The 18,451-nt window shown below is 60.9% G+C and overlaps 1 protein-coding gene across 3 annotated transcripts in view; it reads left to right on the forward strand.

Moving 5' to 3' along the window:
• The window catches only part of TMEM94 (transmembrane protein 94), a 20,186-nt gene continuing 1,735 nt past the window's right edge, over positions 1–18,451 (forward strand). The window contains exons 1-29 of one of the 3 annotated variants that reach the window (XM_027080649.1): positions 9–282; positions 6,579–6,698; positions 7,036–7,163; positions 7,533–7,669; positions 8,238–8,440; positions 8,795–8,946; positions 9,331–9,433; positions 9,648–9,734; positions 9,994–10,110; positions 10,501–10,557; positions 10,858–10,962; positions 11,091–11,255; positions 11,436–11,645; positions 12,307–12,622; positions 13,073–13,246; positions 13,638–13,740; positions 13,862–14,079; positions 14,752–14,933; positions 15,023–15,161; positions 15,410–15,525; positions 15,650–15,749; positions 16,095–16,203; positions 16,398–16,587; positions 16,831–16,908; positions 17,199–17,284; positions 17,545–17,626; positions 17,892–18,040; positions 18,122–18,216; positions 18,310–18,403. In XM_027080649.1, the coding sequence (XP_026936450.1) occupies positions 229–282; positions 6,579–6,698; positions 7,036–7,163; positions 7,533–7,669; positions 8,238–8,440; positions 8,795–8,946; positions 9,331–9,433; positions 9,648–9,734; positions 9,994–10,110; positions 10,501–10,557; positions 10,858–10,962; positions 11,091–11,255; positions 11,436–11,645; positions 12,307–12,622; positions 13,073–13,246; positions 13,638–13,740; positions 13,862–14,079; positions 14,752–14,933; positions 15,023–15,161; positions 15,410–15,525; positions 15,650–15,749; positions 16,095–16,203; positions 16,398–16,587; positions 16,831–16,908; positions 17,199–17,284; positions 17,545–17,626; positions 17,892–18,040; positions 18,122–18,216; positions 18,310–18,403 (3,869 nt within the window). In that variant the 5' untranslated portion in view covers positions 9–228. Of the gene's footprint in view, positions 283–6,578; positions 6,699–7,035; positions 7,164–7,532; positions 7,670–8,237; positions 8,441–8,794; positions 8,947–9,330; positions 9,434–9,647; positions 9,735–9,993; positions 10,111–10,500; positions 10,558–10,857; positions 10,963–11,090; positions 11,256–11,435; positions 11,646–12,306; positions 12,623–13,072; positions 13,247–13,637; positions 13,741–13,861; positions 14,080–14,751; positions 14,934–15,022; positions 15,162–15,409; positions 15,526–15,649; positions 15,750–16,094; positions 16,204–16,397; positions 16,588–16,830; positions 16,909–17,163; positions 17,285–17,544; positions 17,627–17,891; positions 18,041–18,121; positions 18,217–18,309; positions 18,404–18,451 lie in introns of those variants that run through there. The other 2 variants (XM_027080650.1, XM_027080651.1) reach the window with 2 other exon arrangements.

An 18,451-nucleotide genomic window follows, 5' to 3' on the forward strand; every position in this document is an offset into this window, starting at 1 on the left:
TCCCTCCCTAAATCTGCAGCGTGACTGGAAATAGGCTAAATTAATCAGCAGATTGAAGCTCCACTCTGCTGCCGCTGCCGCCCCGCTCCTCGCTCACACGCGCTCCAGCTCTCTTCTCTCTTCTCTTTCTTCACTCTTTCCCTCTCTGTCTTTCTCTGTCTCCTCTTCCTCTTGGAGAGCAGTGTTGGCAGTTCTGTGGCTGACTTGCTGTGGCTCAGGCTCTACCCCATGCTCTTTAAACGGGCAGAGCTATGGATTGCCCACCAGGGCAAAGGCAGCAAAGTGAGTATGCCAGCTGGGCTTGATGCCCCCGTTCCACACGCCCGCTTCCCCGCTTTGTGTCGGAGGCTTTGGGTTAACGGTTGAAGATGGAAGCTGGGCCGGAGGCGGCTTGGATTACGAGGTAGTGAGGACCGTGGAAGGAGGCTGGGGATGGGAGCCAGAAAGCCCGTGTATGTAGCTGCCTGCCAGGCTCCTGAGTCACCCAGAGTGGGACCAGAGCCCAAGTTTCCCCGTGGGGCATCCTGTCAAGGTGTGCTGGGACCCGGGTCTCCAGGCACAAGGCTTGGATGCCACCCCTCCTCGGGGCCATTAAGGAGGCTTTTCTCGCCGGACCACGTGAGTCACTGAGGCGGGAGCCAATGGGGCTGGGGTGATTTCTTCCTAGGTCTTGGCTGCAGGAGGTGAGAAAGAAGACAGGTGAAAGTGCCCAGGTCAGCATGAGCTGGGAAGAGTGAGGAAGAGGAGGAGGTGCCTCTGCTTGAGGCTTTGAGCTGCTTGTCTGTAGACAGAGTGGATTTGTGTCTGGCCAAACTCGGAAGAGATTTATGGTGACGCCTATGATAGACCCTGGTGGATAGTGGCCGAATCTCTGCTTCACTGGTTCAGACCTCGTGGAGTCCAGCTGTGGGTCCCGCTCACCTGCACTGGCCAAGGAGGCTGTGACCGTGGGGAAACCTGGCGAAGGGGCCAGCTGGTTCTAATTAGTGGTTACCTGCTGTTGCCAAGGCCAAAGGCCAAGGCCAATTCACAGTCTGCCTACCTGAGCCTAGGGGACCTAGATTCCACTTTCTCCCGAAACAGGTAGGATGGGAAGGAAAACAGCTGCTGTGCTGAGGGAACCTCAGGGGAGTCCCGAAAGGACAGGGACTGGGGGCTGGGGGCTTCTGGTTCTGGGCCACCTGGGAAACCTGACCGAGGTGGCACAGGACAGCCCAGGCGTGTTGGCTCTTAAAGCCTCATTAGACGGACCCAGATGCTTAGCTTTGGGCCCTGGGGAGCTGGTTCTGTTCGGTAGCAGATTCCTTGCAGTTCTGATTTAGCAGATAGAATTTTGTCACCACCTGCTGCTCCTCCAGCCCCCAGGCCCCGCCCGTGTCCCCCTTTGACAATGAAGCGGGGCGCGATGGGCACGTGCTGGCAGCCTCTCCTGAGCCTACGCCTCCTATGGCCTCGAGCTCCTCTGTTGGGTTCAGCTGAGGTTGAGCACTTAGAACAGTGGGATGGGGTTGCTTCTACCCGAAAAGCTTCAGTGTCAGGGGAGAAGCAGGGCCACGCCTCCCCTCTGGTGTAGAGGCCTTGCTTAGCCTTGGCTCCTTGGCCCCAGGAATCTCCTGGAGGTGCCTGGGGCTGGGGAGTGGGAGTTTCTGAGCACCTGGGAAGTAGGAAGAATTGCTTCCTGCCTTTGGGTACTTAAGTCTGGGGCAGATTTTCCTCACCCTTCTTGGCCCTGCTAGGCAAGAAGAGCAGAGCTCAGATGGCACGTGTATGACAGGCGTTCTTATTTCTCACACCATCCCTGTCCTTGCACAGACCACCCCCCCCCGCCCGCCCTGCCATGGGTGCCCGGGCACGCTGGGTGCCAGCCTATCTCTATGCTTTGAGAAAGGCCACCTAGCTCACGCATGAGCCCTTTCTGAATTTCCTTTGGAAAGCGTGAACATCTCTCACCAATTTCCTCAGCTTCAGTTCTCATACCGCGTGGGGGAAAGCCATGGGGTAATGAGAGAAACAGTGACTTTACCCATACCCGGGACCCTCCTGCCGGAGACTGAGTGAAGAGTGGCCATCAGGCCTCAGTGGGCGGCCACGGCAGTTGGATAAGTGGGGTTGGGGCCGTGGAGGGTTGGCTGGCCTTGAGGGCTGTGTCCTGGCCCCGGGGCGCTGTGCAGGCAGGCGCTTTCTTCAGGAGGCGTATAATTACAGAATGGCTTATTTTGCCTCTGTTGTGCTGTCTTTAATCTCCAGTCTGGAGTTGGTGCTCCAAGCCAGACACAACGTGCGGGGGCAGATGCACGCCCTCAGCTCTGCAGGGCCCCTCCCGCCTCTGCCGGCCCTGCCCCGGGAGCATCTGCCACCCTCTGGCCCCTCCTCCCACACCTGGAGAGGAGCACGGGACAGGTTCTCAGACCCTGGAGGAAGAGAAGGAGCAGAAACAGTTGCTGGGTGGGGTTGCCCAGGGGGTTTGGGGGTGCCGGAAATAAGGCAGCAGAGGCAGGGCAGCCACAGGGCAAGCAGAGGGCAGTTCCTGAGTGTCCTGGTCTAAAGGCCTGGCTGGAGGGAGGCCGCCGCCCGGGCTCTCTGGCTGCTCCCCTTAGCCTTTCCCTGCCTTCCTGAGCCTGGCGCTCATTCCAGACCAGGCAGCTTCCCGGGTGATTGTGCAGCCCCGTGGGATTTGTCAGCTCTTCCTCTCTCCCGCCCTTTGGCGTGCAGCCTTTCCACCTCTGCGGACCAGCCCTTCCCTGCCCGCAGGAGGTTTGCTCACTTTATCATTTCTGGAGACCTGGCCTAGGCAAGTCCACCCTGGGAACCTGCACATCCCACTGCGGGGAGGGAGCTCGGCAGGTCGAGCCTGAGGGAGGAAGCGGAAAGGGGAGGGGAGGCTGGGCCTCCCAAACGCTATTCTTCTTGGGCCTTCTTGGGCTGAGAGGGGCAGGCATCCTGCCTTGGACATGAGAAGGCCTGTGGTCCCCCTTTGCTTTTCTCTTCCTCCTTCCCGCCCCTGGAGGCTTTCTTCCCTCATGCCAGGAGCCAAGGAGGCAGAGATGCAGGCCTTGCCCGACACTCCTTTGTCCTGGACCACGGCCTCTCAGGGAGGCCCTGATCCCTGCCAGAGGGAGGTGGGTGCTTTGGAGTACCGTATTTACCCTTGTGGGTGCCGGCTCCCTGCCCGGAGGGCCATTTCTTCCCGAGCGGAAATAACCAGTTATCCCCTCGGAGAAGCAGCAGCTCTCATCCTCATAATCCCCCAAAGCCACTGTGGAGAGCAGGGATTAGGTGAGACTTAGGCAAGGGCTCTGGGAGGTCTTGGGCCGGGCCCACTCCGAAGCCCGTCCTCATTCCTCAGGCCGAGGGAGCTGGCGACAGGCCAGCATGGGGTCTCCACTCAGGGGCCTCCCACCACGCCAGGTCTGCAGCCAGGGGATATGGCCCCCAGTCCGTCAACTCCTAGTCGTGGAGATGTGTGTCTGGCGAGGGTCAAGCCTGCCAAGGGGGTGGGTGGACGTGGAGACCGGCAGGGAGGAGGAAATCCAGAATGTTGGTGGGCAAAGCCGGGGCAGGACCCCGGGGATAGGAGGGAAGAGGGTAGGGCGTGAGCCCAGGCAGCCAGGGCATCGCTGGCTCAGTGACCCTTGGCCAGGACTCAGTAGATAAGCCCAGTCCCTTTCTTGGTGCCCCAGGTCCAGGCCTTTGTGCCTCTTGCTCAGGAACTTTCCCTGGAGGAAGCCCACATGGGTGCTCTTCAGGTGGCCCCTGAGAAACACTCACTCCTCCCCCAGGCCCTGCCTTTCCTGGGGGCCTTCTTTTTCCAGGACCCCCAACTGGGGATCTGTGCATCAGATCCAATCTGGACTGGGCCTCACCTCCAGAAGTTTTGATTCACTAGGTCTGGGTGGGGCCTGGACAGCCACGTTTGTAAAAGGTCCAGGTGTTTCTGCTACAGATCCTGGGTTGACAACCCTGACGAAGGTGTCATGGGGACCAGTGAAACTCCATGGGCGTTCATTCAGTCAGTCAGCAAGCATTCACGAGCTGCTGCCCTGTGATAGGTACTGTCTTAGTGGTTGGTGGAGGGGTGTGGAGATGGAAGAATTTAGTACCCTTTTCAAGGCATTGGCAGTCTGGTGGGAGAGCCAGACAGGCAAATCTATACCGACGGTCCTCCGTGATGCCGCCTGTGAGCGAGGTTGCCCGGGCTGCCTTTGGAATACAAACCTCCCCCTATATGTGCAGCCCTGGGTTTTGGGAAGATTTCCCAGAGCGGGTGGTGTTTGAGCTGAGTCTCGAAGGAGAAGTAAGAGTTGTCTGGGGCAGGGAGTGTGTTCTTGGCTAGGAAAATCCATAAAGGTGCTGACACATGAGCTGGGGGAGTGCGGCATGTGACAGGAATGGCAGGAAAGGAGGCTGGAGAAGCTGGCAGATCCCAGACCACGCTCAGGAGTCTGGGCTAGATTTTAAAGGTAAACAGGGTCAGTTCATCAGACATGCGCTCACTGGCTGGGGTGCAGCGGTTGGTTTGGAAAAGGTGGGGACTGGGGAGGTGGGAGGGGGAGGCAGAGGTTGCAGGGAGGGGCTGGGGTGCCTGGGTGATGGTAACTGTAGGAGGGGTGCTGGCTCGGGCGGGGAGGGCCGGGTGGTAATTTCGGGGGTTTGGACGTGTCAACTCATAGGTACCCATGAAACAGCTGTGCGGCAGTTTAGGGAACGGGTCAGAATTCAGGGTGGCGGTCAGGCTAGAGGTGAAATTTAGCAGTTGTAAGCTTATTGGTGGCACATGAATCCATGTGGCTGGGGTTGCCCTGGAAACGTACATAAAGTTGTGGAGAAGATGTCGTAGGGTGGACTGTGGGGTAGACGGACAGGACAAAATAGTAGAGAAGCCCAGGAACAAGGGGTCTCAATGGGAGAGGCCAGGCCATGGGGTCACATAGGACAATGTGCTGGGAACCACCCCTGTCCATGCCACGTTCCACCCACCCGCGGTGAGATGAGAGTGCAGTGCGGTCAGTGCAGGTCCTTTCCTGGCAGCAGCTGCCTTTTTTTCTGAGACTGTGTCCTTCCCAACGTGGTAGGGTTACAGTAGCCTCCCTTTTATGAAATGGTGGTAACAGAAGTCGGTGGGGTTTTTTCCTTAATGTTTTTTACTAGGAACAACGTGAAGCCAGAATCTCCAGGTTAGTTCTCTTCTCCCCACGTAAACAATACATATTTTCTGGCCCGGGAAATCCGAAAGATGGCCCCAGTGCAATAAGTCAGGAGCTCAGTGGTGAGCACGGTCTGAGTGGGGCTGGGGGATGCTGTTGGTGGTGGGTTGGGAGTTGAGTGAAAGGTGAGTTAGAAGACACTGAGTAAAGAAAGGTTTGTTTCTGGTTTTGTTTTTTGGGGTTTATTTTGTTTTAATTTTATTTATTTATTTATTTTTGGCTGTGTTGGGTCTTCGTTTCTTTTTTTAAAAATTTTTTATAAGACCAGACTCTCTCTTCTTGTTGCTTTTTTAAAAAAAAAAATTTAATTAATTAATTATTTTTGGCTGCATTGGGTCTCTGTTGCAGTGCACGGGCTTCTCATTGCGGTGGCCTCTCCTGTTGTGGAGCACGGGCTCTAGGCGTGCAGGCTTCAGTAGTTGTGGCTTGCAGGCTTAGTTGCTCCACAGCATGTGGGATCTTCCCGCACCAGGGCTTGAATCCATGTCCCCTGCATTGGCAGGCGAGTTCCTAACTGCTGCGCCACCAGGGAAGCCTGGGTCTTCGTTTCTGTGTGTGGGCTTTCTCTAGTTGCGGCAAGCGGGATCCACTCTTCATCGCGGTGCGTGGGCCTCTCACTGTCACGGCCTCTCTTGTTGTGGAGCACAAGCTCCAGACGCGCAGGCTCAGTAGTTGTGGCTCTCGGGCCTAGTTGCTTCACGGCATGTGGGATCTTCCCAGACCAGGGCTCGAACCCGTGCCCCCTGCATTGGCAGGCAGGTTCTCAACCACTGCACCATCAGGGAAGCCCTTGTTTTGTTTTAAATTAATTAATTTATTTTTGTTTTTGGCTGCCTTGGGTCTTTGTTGCTGCGTGCGGGCTTTTCTCTAGTTGCAGCGAGCAGGGGCTACTCTTCATTGCGGTGCACGGGCTTCTCATTGGGTGGCTTCTCTCGTTGCAGAGCACGGGCTATAGGTGCGTGGGCTTCAGTGGTTGTGGCACACGGGCTTCGGTAGCTGTGGCCCGTGGGCTCAGTAATTGTGGCACACGGGCTTAGTTGCTCTGCGGCAGGTGGGATCCTCCCAGACCAGAGTCCGAACCCGTGCTCCCCGCACTGGCAGGCAGATTCCCAACCACTGCGCCACCAGGGAAGCCCTCTGGTTTTGTTTTAAACTTGGCTTTGAGGAGCAGGGCACTGTGTACTTGAACGTCTTTTAATTTGGTGGAGATCTGAACATGCTCACGCCCTGAGGAGTCAGGGCTAGTGGAGGGAGGGAGGGTGAGGATTTGGGAGAAGGGAGGAAGGTTCTGGGGAGGTGGGCGGGGAGGGCCTCCTGAGGGATGCTGAGTGCCTCCTGCTTGAGGGATGCTGAGTGCCTCCTGCTTCCCTCCAGGGCGAGGCTCCCTTGGCCCTGGGCCTGTCCACCCAGAAGGCCCTCAGCATCCTGAAGGAGCAGCTGGAGGCGGTGCTGGACGGACACCTAAAAGAACGGAAGAAAAGTCTCACATGGAAGGTGACACATCCTCATGGGGAGTCCAGAGCCTAGTTGGGGCGGTGGAAAAGCTTGGGAAGCACATTCTTGGGGCCATGACTCTCCCTGTCACCCTGGACGGTGTGACCCGACTGAGGCATCACTAAAAATCAGAAAGAGGCCGGGGTTCCTTTCAGAGTGATGTCCTGACCCCAGCCGAGACCAAAGCGAGAAGACAGAGGTGGCCGCCTGGGCTCTCCGTCGGGTGGGTGAGGGAGGAAGGCGGCTAGGATGCGGGGCAGAGAATCTTGGCTCCTCCCTCCTCGCTTGGTCCCCCCGGGGCCTCTCACTCCCTGGCCTCCTGCCCCTCCCTCCTCAGGAGCTGTGGAGAAGCAGCTTCCTGCACCACAGTAACCGCTGCTCCTGTTTCCACTGGCCCGGCGCCTCGCTCATGCTCCTGGCCGTGCTGCTGCTGCTGGGCTGCTACGGGGGCCAGCCGGCTGGCAGGTACGCGGTCCGAGGCCCTGGGAGGGGCTCCTTCCCACCTCTCCCAGCGCAGGGTCTGGACTTGTCCCCCTCCTGCCTCCACACCCGCCTGGGACATCCCGGGGAGAGGGGAGCTGCCCCCAGAGTCAGCGCCTGGGTCGCGTAGGGATCCACAGTCCCTTGGCCGGCTGGTGTCAGAACCAGAAGGAGACCCTCTTTTCAGAAGGGACTGGGGAGGGGAGTGTGGGGCCCTGGGTTGGCTGGGCTGGAGACCCCCCGGCCCGCGCCCCGCCAGTGCCCCCTCTTCTCCCTGCCAGCCATGGGGTGGAGCTGGTGGGCTGGAGACCCCCCGGCCCGCCCCCTGCCAGTGCCCCCTCTTCTCCCTGCCAGCCACGGGGTGGAGCTGGTGAACGCCTCTGCGCTTTTCCTCTTGCTGCTCCTCAACCTCGTCCTCATTGGGCGGCAAGATCGCCTGAAGCGCCGAGAGGTAGAACGGAGACTCCGAGGGATCATTGACCAAATCCAAGGTGAGGCCAAGGGGCAGGCGAGTCAGGTGGGAAAAGGTGCCCTGGGGTGTGTCAGAGCCCTGGAGCTCCCGTCCCCAGCCAGGAGCCCCAGCACATTGGCATTGCCTGCGGTCAGCATTCAGGGGATAAGGATGCCCTGCTTTCTTCTCAGTGGTGCAGCGAGAGAGCCGTGGGAGGGCTATGGGTACCCAGGCAGTGGCCTGGGGCGGGCAGAAAGGCTAATGGCTCCTCAAAGCCAGGGGCCAAATCGGCTTAATCTTTGACGTTTGTACCCCTCAGGAAGCTCAGCACACCCCTCAAAGCCCTTAGCAAAGTTAGCAAAATGTATTTGAACGGAAGCAGGGTACAAAGAATAAGAGCTTCAGGTGTTCGAGGAGGTGCAAGTGCCCGTGCTGGGGTGGTGGGGAGGTGGCCTCGTAGAGGGGAAGTGTTGGAATGAGCGGCGTGGGTTGATGCAGGCCGTCTGGGGAAGGGAGAAGAGCAGACAGAGCTTCATAGCTGTGTGCTGGATCTGGCTGGTGTGTGGATCCAGTGGGTGAGGCTGTTTCCCTCTTTCCATTCTCATCAGATGCCCTCAGGGATGGCAAGGAGATCAAGTGGCTAGATGCCATGTATCCAGACCTCCACATGCCCTTTGCACCATCCTGGTCCCTACACTGGGCCTACAGAGATGGACATCTCGTCAACCTGCCAGTTAGCCTGTTGGTAGAAGGAGACATCATAGCTCTGAGGCCTGGCCAAGAATCGTTTGCTTCTCTGAGGGGGATCAAGGTAGCTGGAGGCTTTTCTCCTTCCCTGGAAATGCTGTGGGAGTGTCCACCGGCAATGGTGGGAGGGTCCCTGGGCTTAATCCTGATGCTTCCTGCCCAGCTCTTGGGCTTCTTGGCAAGGGCTCCAGGAGAATGGAGAAAAGCTGGAACATCTTTCTCCTTGTCCTGTTCTTTCTTCTGTCTGGTCCTCAAGCTGCTAGGAATCCAGTCCCCCAGGCCCCACCCTAACTGACTCTGTGCTAACTGATGGTCCCTAACCCAATGAGATGTCTCCACTTAGCCAGAACGGTCAAGGAAGAGTGGCTTCCATGGAACCATTAATTACCCTCGACCTCCTCCCCTTCGTCGCTGGCAGGATGATGAGCACATCGTCTTGGAGCCGGGAGACCTGTTTCCACCTTTCTCTCCGCCCCCCTCCCCCCGGGGAGAAGTGAAGAAAGGGCCACAGAACCCCCAGCAGCACCGGCTCTTCCGCGTCCTCGAGACCCCTGTGATTGACAACATCAGGTGAGGGCGCCGCCCTGCCTTACTCCTGTCCCCTGACTTCTCGGCCCGGTGCCTCCTGTGAGCAGGGGGCATGGTGGGGCCGGTGACAGGAAGGCGCCTTGTCCATACTGAGGTCCCTTAGCACAGGCATCTCTGGAAGGTATTCTCTTTAGTGTCTTGTGAGAATTCTTCGACTGGGTGATTGACCCCCTCTCAGTCTGAACTCCGAGGGGGCAGCTTCAGAGGCTGCCACGAGCTCCTGGCCACAGTGACCAGGAGGCCACTTGGCCGGGGCCAAGGAATAGGAGGGAATTGCAGGACCCAGTGATGCTAGGTGAAGGGGTGGGCTTCTGGCCTCTCCCCTGAGCAGGGCTCGCCCGAGTGTAGTATCCCCTCTTTCTGCAGGTGGTGCCTGGACATGGCCCTGTCCCGCCCAGTCACCGCTCTGGACAACGAGAGGTTCACGGTGCAGTCAGTGATGCTGCACTACGCGGTGCCCGTGGTCCTGGTGCGTGAGGCGGGGCCGCACAGGGCAGGGGGAGGGCCAGGAAATGGGGGAGCCTGGGGGCCAGACTTGGACGAGCGTGTGAGTGAAGACTAGAGGGTCCCAGTGTGAGCCGGCCAGTGCCAGGGGTGGGGCTGTGAGTGGGCAGAAGACGGGGAGGCTTAGAGCCTGGGTCTCTCTGTGGGGGATAAGGCAGCGTCTCTCCTGTTCCCGACAGGCTGGCTTCCTCATCACCAACGCCCTGCGCTTCATGCTGAATGCCCCTGGTGTCACGACCTGGCAGTACACCCTCCTCCAGCTGCAGGTGGCGGCAGCCCTCTCCTCTCTGTAGCGCTTTCCTCTTTCCCCTGAGACTGCGTCCCCTCATGGTGCCCTGACTGCCCCTCCCTCTCTGCAGCCCAGGGGTCTCTTAGGCTTAGCTTCAGAACGCCTGCGTCCCTTCCTCCCTTCCTGCCCCTAGCTGTCCTTTTTACTCAGGGGAGGGCCCCAGGGCCGGGGAAGCCCTTCCCTCCATCCAGCCGCCAGCACATCTCAGGGAGCCTGTGTGGCTCGCTCCTTCCCAGGTGAATGGCGTCCTGCCCATCCTCCCCTTGCTCTTCCCTGTGCTCTGGGTCCTGGCAACTGCCTGTGGAGAAGCCCGTGTCCTGGCCCAGATGAGCAAGGCTTCCCCCAGCTCCCTGGTAGGTTGTTCCGAGGCATCGGGGCGGGTGGGGGTCGGGGGACAGTGCAAAAAGAACCAAAGACAGGAATGAAAAGAGTCGGCTGTGCCCAGCAGACAGGGCAGGAGTCCAGCCCCACCCCTACCCCGTGGCCCAGCGACAGGCAGGGCCTGGGCAGCTCTCCGAGGGCTTTGCCCTCTCCAGCCAGAAGGGTCTCCAGACCAGGCCCCGGGGGTGGCTGAGTGTCCACCCGGGCTGTCAGCAGACGGGGGATTCAAGGGCTGCCCGGGAGTCCTTCACCAAAGGCGTCGGGAGCCCTGCTGGCACGAGGCCCCACCTGCCAGCTCAGAGGCCTGTGAGAGGCTGGCTGGCGGTTTCCTCCCCGAGGCTCACACCCTCTTCTCCGCACAGCTGGCCAAGTTCTCGGAGGACACTCTGAGCAGCTATACCGAAGCCGTCTCCTCTCAGGTACGCTCACCCAGGATGGATTCTGCTCCAGGCCCCGTACCCTCAGCCCGCGCTCCCTCGGGCCCCTGCTGGAACCCTGGGACTCCCCTACTTTATGGCCTTTGAGCCTCCCACGGGCTCCTGGAGCCCCTCAGTCCACCCGTCCCACATGGGTAATGTGTCACTGCCGTGCTGGACACAGGCTTTTCCACCCAACTTCCTGGTGCTCCCGGACCGTTTCCTCTGTCGGCCCCAGAGGCCATCTCCAGGGAAATACGGCCAAGCCCCAGCCGGCCTCGCGGGCTTTGTCTCTGCCCTCAGGAGATGCTGCGCTGCATTTGGGGCCACTTCCTGCGGGTGATCCAGGGGACGTCTCCTACGCTGAGCCACAGCTCCAGCCTGCTGCACAGCCTGGGCTCCGTCACGGTGAGGGGGGCCCCGTGGGAGGACCTGGCCTCGACAGGCTGCTCTCTGGCCGTGTCTGGTCACTTAAGCAGCCCCTGGCGGCTTGGGGACCTCCAAGGCCCCTTCCCAGTCTTCTTCTCTCCCTGCAGGTCCTGTGCTGTGTGGACAAACAGGGGATCCTGTCATGGCCCAACCCCAGCCCGGAGACCGTGCTGTTCTTCAGCGGAAAGGTGGAGCCCCCGCACAGCAGCCACGAGGACCTAACGGATGACCTGTCCACGCGCTCCTTTTGCCATCCCGAGGTGGAGGAGGAGGTATGGCCTGGGCCCGGCTGGTAGCCTCAGGGAGGGCGAGGCAAGGAGCGGGGAGGAGGGCTCAGGCCTCAGGATCTGCTTCAGAGATGACGCCCTGAGGGGACGAAGCAGCCTTGCCTCACTGGCCCGTGGCAGCCGTCGGGACGCCGGTCCGAGGCCTGTGTTCCTTGCTCTCCTCAGCCCCGTGAACGAGACGCCCTCCTGGCCGGCTCCCTGAACCCTACCCTGCACCTTTCCAATGAGCAGGAGCGCGGCAACTGGCCAGGCGATGGCCCCAAGGCCCCCGAGCCCTCCTCTCACCACAGAGCTCACGGCCGCAGCAAACACCTGTCCGGCTCCAGCGTGAGCTTCAGCAGGGACACAGAGGGCGGTGAAGAAGACCCCAGCAAGGTGAGGGGAGAGGGCGGAGAGCAGCCCGCTTGTCAGCCGCAGGGCGTCCTGGCCTCCCCTGCCGAAGGGGCCACAGGGGTGCAGCCCGGCCTGGACGGATGGAGCCCGAAGCACAGCCGTCTTGGCCTCTGTTCCGGGACCTCCTGAGGCCTCGCCCACGGCTTTTCCGTGAAGGCCCTTCCCCATTTTCCGTGTTTCTCTGATGGTGGTAATTGGTTGGGGCAAGGCCCTTCCTCCTAATCACAACCTTCAAGAGGCAGAGAGCCGGGACTTCCCTGGTGGTCCAGGGGTGCCAGCACTTCCACTGCAGGAGTCGCGGGTCCCATCGAGCCAAGATCCTACATGCCACTCGGCCAAAAACAAAAAAAAAGTACAAAAGACAGAAAGCCAGTGGCTCCTTCTAAAAACATTTCCCGTGGCCGAGAAAGGTGCCTCGTTGTTTCTCGCTCGGTCTGGACAACCTCCTCTGAGCTGGTGACAGTGTTGTTGGGCACAGATCCTAGAAGCAGCCAGGAGCCAGGAAGGACAGGGAAGGGGTTTCGAGAGGGATGGGAGAGCGCGAGCATGAGCATGCCCTGCTGGGAGGCAGTGCCTTCTCTCGGGGGCACCCGCCGCATCCCTCCCAGCCTGAGGCCCCTCTTCCCCTCCACGTTTCCTCCAGACCCAGCACGTGCTGGAGGGCGAGACCTATGAGGCCGAGGACTTCGTGTGTGACTACCACCTGGAGATGCTGAGCCTGTCCCAGGACCAGCAGAATCCCTCCTGCATCCAGTTCGATGACTCCAACTGGCAGCTCCACCTCACCTCCCTCAAGCCCCTGGGCCTCAACGTGCTGCTGAACCTGTGCAATGCCAGCGTCACTGAGCGGCTGTGCCGGTTCTCAGACCACCTGTGCAACATCGCCCTGCAGGAGAGCCACAGCACCGTGCTGCCCGTGCACGTGCCCTGGGGCCTCTGCGAGCTCGCCCGCCTCATTGGTACGTGGCCACCGCAGGGGTGGCGGCTGGGCTAGCTGCCGGCCTCTTCCAAGAGGCTGGGCCCCCAGCTCCAAACATGCCAGGCCCGGGCGTGGCCTCGCTCAAGAGCACCAGCAACCCTTTGGGCTTCTGATCGACCCCCTTTTTTTTTTTTGGGCCGTGCCACGAGGCTTGTGGGATTTTAGTTCCCCGACCAGGGATTGAACCCGGGCCCTCAGCCGTGAGAACGCAGAGTCCTAGCCACTGGACCGCCAGGGAATTCCCTGATCATCCCCTTTAACCAGGCACCGCCGCTTGACGGCGCTTCCTCATCCGGGAAGATAACTGCCTGCGGGATGGACGCGTAGAGGGAAGCCGCCCAGCCTGCCTGGGGTTCCCTCCCCGCCAGGGAGGGTGGTGTGTGGGGGTGGGCTTCCTCCCAGAGGCCCCGTGCCGTCCCTCCTCCTGCAGGCTTCACTCCCGGGGCCAAGGAGCTCTTCAAGCAGGGGAACCACCTTGCGCTCTACCGCCTCCCCAGCGCCGAGACCATGAAGGAGACCTCGCTGGGGAGGCTCTCCTGTGTCACCAAGCGGCGGCCCCCGCTCAGCCACATGATCAGCCTCTTCATCAAGGACACCACCACCTGTGAGCCTCCCCGGCTCCGCCCGCATCAGGCCAAACCTCCCAGGAGCTGGGCAGGGCGGGGCTCTTTTTAGGGTGTCTTTTTTTAGGGAGCGCTGGGCCGACGAGCGTTAGATTCTTGCCGAGATCTCAAACGTGGCAGAGATTGGCTTCGGGGACGGGGGCTGGGATGGTGGTGGCCACAGATGCTGGGACTGTCTGGAGGACCGGCAGCTTAGAGCCTGCGCTATGCACCCAGTGGCCTTGCCTACAGGTTTGCTGCCATGAGGCCTGGGGAGTTCCCATCCCCCAGGGGCTCCTTTAGTGCCCTTCTCAAGGGTGGCAGTATGTCCCCGGAGGTGAGGTGGCTTGGGCACTCATGGCTTGGCCTTCCTCTCCCCACCACTGCCCTCAGGCACAGAACAGATGCTGTCCCACGGCACGGCCGACGTGGTCTTGGAGGCCTGCACAGACTTCTGGGATGGAGCCGACATCTACCCTCTTTCGGGTTCCGACAGGTAGGTAAGGAAGCAGACGCCAGGGGCGGGAGCAGTCAGCTCTGGTGGTCTGCCTGCCCGGCTCCCAGGGGTGGGGCATCCCAGGACCACTCACCTCACTTCCACCCCGGTTCCCCGGCAGAAAGAAAGTGCTGGATTTCTACCAGCGAGCCTGCCTGTCTGGTTACTGCTCTGCCTTCGCCTACAAGCCCATGAGCTGTGCCCTGTCGTCCCAGCTCAACGGCAAGTGCATCGAGCTGGTGCAGGCGCCCGGCCGGAGCAGCATCTTCACCACGTGCGAGCTGCCCAGCACCGTTCCCATCAAGCTGAGTGCCCGCCGCGGCAGCTGGAGCTCAGACGGTACTGTGGGCCCTGTGCCCGGGGGCCGGGGGCCGGGAGGGCTTCCAGCGGCCTGGACCAGACCGTAGCAGAGGACCTGGAACACCGCGGTGGCTCTCACTGTCTGGTGACGTGGGCGAGTCCCTTACTCTCATCTATAACCAGGTGCTTTGTCTGCCCTGCTCACGGGTTCACTGTGCCGCTCCAGTGGGATGACAGATAGCAAAGTGCTTTCTTTGAAGCTTATAAAGCAGTAGCGTGTATAGAGCATTAGCCTTATTTGAGTCAGACAAAGGACCGGGTCACAAAGCCTGCTGGAGCAGAGGGACTCAGAGCTCCACCCACCCCTCCCCACTCCGCCAAACACACAGCCTTCTGGGGTCTCATGACCCCAGAGACCATGAACTGAAGCCATTGCTGAGGGTGGGGCCCGCCCCCTAGCCCTGGACCAGGGATTGTCACCTGACTGATGAGTACCTTTCCTTTTCTTTTCCCCTGTGTCTGTTGGCTTCTCTATGTCTTGGTTGTGCATGTGTGTGGCTGCGTGTGTGGTCCCCTGGGGCCCGCGTGCTTATTGACTTGGGCATGGCATCTGCACGTGTGGCCCCGGGCTGCCTCCTGCAATCTGCCGGTTCCTGGGTGTCCTGCCTGGGCCGTGTCCTGGCCGGGCTCTGTGCCTTGTGCCTCCTGAAGAAGGGATCGGGGAGGTGCTGGAGAAGGAAGACTGCATGCAGGCCCTGAGCGGGCAGATCTTCATGGGCATGGTGTCCTCCCAGTACCAGGCCCGGCTGGACATCGTGCGCCTCATCGACGGGCTGGTCAACGCCTGCATCCGCTTCGTCTACTTCTCTTTGGAGGATGAGCTCAAAAGCAAGGTGGGGGAGCACCCCCCAATGCTCCCACTGACCCTTTTCCCCACGTGACCCTTTGGGCCCATCTGTTCATTGCCATTTTCCCGGTGCAGGTGTTTGCAGAAAAGATGGGCCTGGAGACGGGCTGGAATTGTCACATCTCCCTCACGCCCAATGGTGACATGCCCGGCTCTGAGATCCCCCCCTCCAGTCCTAGCCACACTGGATCCCTGCACGATGACCTGAATCAGGGTGAGGGCAAAGGTTTGGTGTGGACACGAGGTGGGTGTGGGTCATTCCCCTTCCTTGGGGCTACAACTAGAAAGAGCTTCCATGGATCCCCCCCTTGGAAGATGGCTCTGATCTCCCTGCGGCAACGGCAGTCGACGGGGTGGGGGGGGAGGACACCTCGAAACAGGAAGTTTTGCGTCATCTGCAAGGCGAGGAAAGGCCCCCAGAAGTCTGGCCCCAAGGTGAGGGACAGGCTCTTGTCCCCACAGTGTCCCGAGATGATGCGGAAGGGCTCCTCCTAATGGAGGAGGAGGGTCACTCGGACCTCATTAGCTTCCAGCCCACGGACAGCGACCTCCCCAGCTTCCTGGAGGACTGCAACCGGGTACGATGTGGTGGTGGTGGGGTGTCTGTGTCCCCAGAGCCCTGGGGTTGGCCCGTGGCTTGTCCAGGGCAGAGGAGTGAGGGAGGAGGGACCCTGAGGCAATTGGCATCTCTGCTGTCTGCAGGCCAAGCTGCCCCGGGGCATCCACCAGGTGCGGCCCCACCTGCAGAACATCGACAATGTGCCCCTGCTCGTGCCCCTCTTCACCGACTGCACCCCCGAGAGTGAGTACCGTGGTGGCGGCTACTCGGCCAGCCCGGCCCTTGTGTGGAGCGCTGCCAGTGCATGGGCACCCCGCGGGCTCCGGAGCGATGTTGGTTTCCCACGCAGGGAGCGGAGGAACCTGGGCTGGGAGGAGCTGGGGGTCTTGCGGGCTGGAGCCTTGGTGGCCCGTTCTAGGGAGTCAGAAGTGACAGTATTCATACGATGTTCACGAAATTGGGGGCAGGATGGTCCCAAAGAGGGGCCTGTTTTCCCTTGTCTCCTGCTTTGTCCTGGGGGTCTCTGCCCAGCATCCCACGTGGGGCTCGCCTGCCTGACTCTCGTGCCCCCCGACTCTGCCCCCTCAGCCATGTGTGAGATGATCAAGATCATGCAGGAATATGGGGAGGTGACCTGCTGCCTGGGCAGCTCTGCCAACCTGCGGAACAGCTGCCTCTTCCTCCAGAGCGATATCAGGTCAGGGTGACACCCCAGAGCCGGGGGCCAGCCTCTTCCTCCCGGAGACCCCACAGCGGATCTTGCCCTGGTCAGGACCAAGGAACCTGGACTTGGTGGGGAGAAGAGGGAGCGGGTGCTTGCTCAGTCCCGTGGGAGACGGGGTCTTGGCACGCTTCAGCTGATGGGTATGCTTCCCCCCATACGCTGAGCAGCATTGCCCTGGATCCCCTGTACCCGTCCCGCTGCTCCTGGGAGACCTTTGGCTACGCCACCAGCACCAGCATGGCCCAGGCCTCGGACGGCCTTTCTCCTCTGCAGCTCTCGGGGCAGCTCAACAGCCTGCCCTGCTCCCTGACCTTCCGCCAGGAGGAGACCATCAGCGTCATCCGGCTCATCGAGCAGGTGGGGGCTCGGGGTGGGGGGCGCTCGGGGGCAGGGGGGCAGGTCCTGCTTGGGGCGGGCAGTCGCGACGCAGGACCGGCCTGAGCTCCCAAGGGTGGCTCACCTCCAGGCGAAGCTCTTCCAGGCGGTGGAGTTTGCCTCCGCCCCTCCCTCGCGGGAACATTTGGGGCATCTGGCTCTTGGCCGAAGCTTATCAGCTGTGGGGCCTGAGAGAGACCCCAACCTGCCCCTCCCGGTCCCTAGGCTCGGCACGCCACCTACGGCATTCGCAAGTGCTTCCTCTTCCTGCTGCAGTGCCAGCTGACTCTCGTGGTCATCCAGGTGAGGTGGGGCCAGCACGGGCATCGCCCCTCCCTGCTCACTCCTTCACTCAAGGGCCGGTTGAGAGGCTGGGAGGATGCAGCACAGCCTGGGGGGCCCCCACAGCCTCTGTGAACCCCCCTGGGCTTTTGGAGATGACCCCGCCGGCAGAATAGTGTCCCCTCCAGCGCCGTCTCCTCTCAGCGAGGACGTGAGTCTCCGTCTGGGCACAGGGCGAGTCAGCCCTGGGGCTCCCAGTGTCTTACTCTTTGCTAGAATCTCATCGTGCTTCCTGGCTTCTCCTGGTTCAGTTCCTCTCTTGCCTCGTCCAGCTGCCGCCAATCCTGAGCACCACCGATATCCTGTGGCTGTCCTGCTTTTGCTACCCTCTGCTCAGGTGAGAGGCCGGGCCACCCCTCCGTGCCCAGGCAGGCAGGGTTGGGATGTCACCAAGCGTCCCCAGGAGCCCAGGTTCAGGAAGCCATGCTCAGTGCTCACTTCTGGTACAGGAGGCCCGGGGGCACCCTCTCCCTTGTCTTATCCCATCTGCCCAGCAGACTTGCCCTCACTCTCAGGACTCCCGAAGTCCTTCCCACATGAGAATTGGGGGACAGAGGGTCACAGTCACCACCCTTCACTGAAGTTCCTGCTTTTCAGCATCTCTTTGCTGGGGAAGCCCCCCCATAGCTCCATCATGTCTATGGCAACGGGGAAAAACCTTCAGTCCATTCCTAAGAAGGTAAGCACCGTGGAGCCCGGTGAGCCTGGGCTTTTCCTGAGGAATGTCGGTATGGAGGGGGCTGAGCCCTGGGGGAGGGAAGTGGGGTTGGGGCGGCGGGAGGAATTCCATCCGAACTTCCCCAGACCAAGGGGGAGGGGTGGTAGAGAGCTGGCAAGATCCTTGCTCCTTATCCCCCGGGCCCGCCCACCGACTGAGGACCCCGTTGAATCCGTGTGCCAGAGGGGCGGCTGCCACAGCGGTGACGGGCCTCCTCTTCCCGCAGACCCAGCACTACTTCCTGCTCTGCTTCTTGCTCAAGTTCAGCCTCACCATCAGCTCGTGCCTCATCTGCTTTGGCTTCACACTGCAGAGCTTCTGCGACAGCTCCCGGGTCCGTAACCTCACCAGCTGCTCCTCCATCATGCTGCCCAGGTGGGTCCCATCCTGACACCCCCGCCCTGGTTTCCCTCCCCGGGGCCCGGAGGAAGCTGAGCCCACACCTTGCTTTGGCAGCCATGCCGACATGGCTCCAGCCTGGTTTGACGACTTCGCCAACGGGCTGCTGCCGGCTCAGAAGCTCGCCGCCGCCCTGACCGTCCTGCACACTGGTGAGGGGCTCCCCGGGGCTGGTGAGGCACCCTGGGGACCAGGCCTCTGGCCGTGAGAAGTCTGACACCCACCACTGACCCCATTTTCTCCAGTCTTCATCTCCATCACCCACGTGCATCGCACCAAGCCCCTGTGGAGAAAGAGCCCCTTGACAAACCTCTGGTGGGCGGTGACCGTGCCCGTGGTGTGAGTCCTTCTGGGATGGAGGGTGGGAGCAGGGGAGTGGCTGCAGCG

This window comes from Aethalodelphis obliquidens, unplaced genomic scaffold (genome assembly GCF_003676395.1).
Source record: "Aethalodelphis obliquidens isolate GAN/ISIS:26980383/991018 unplaced genomic scaffold, ASM367639v1 scaffold44, whole genome shotgun sequence".
Classification (NCBI taxonomy): Eukaryota; Metazoa; Chordata; class Mammalia; order Artiodactyla; family Delphinidae; genus Aethalodelphis; species Aethalodelphis obliquidens.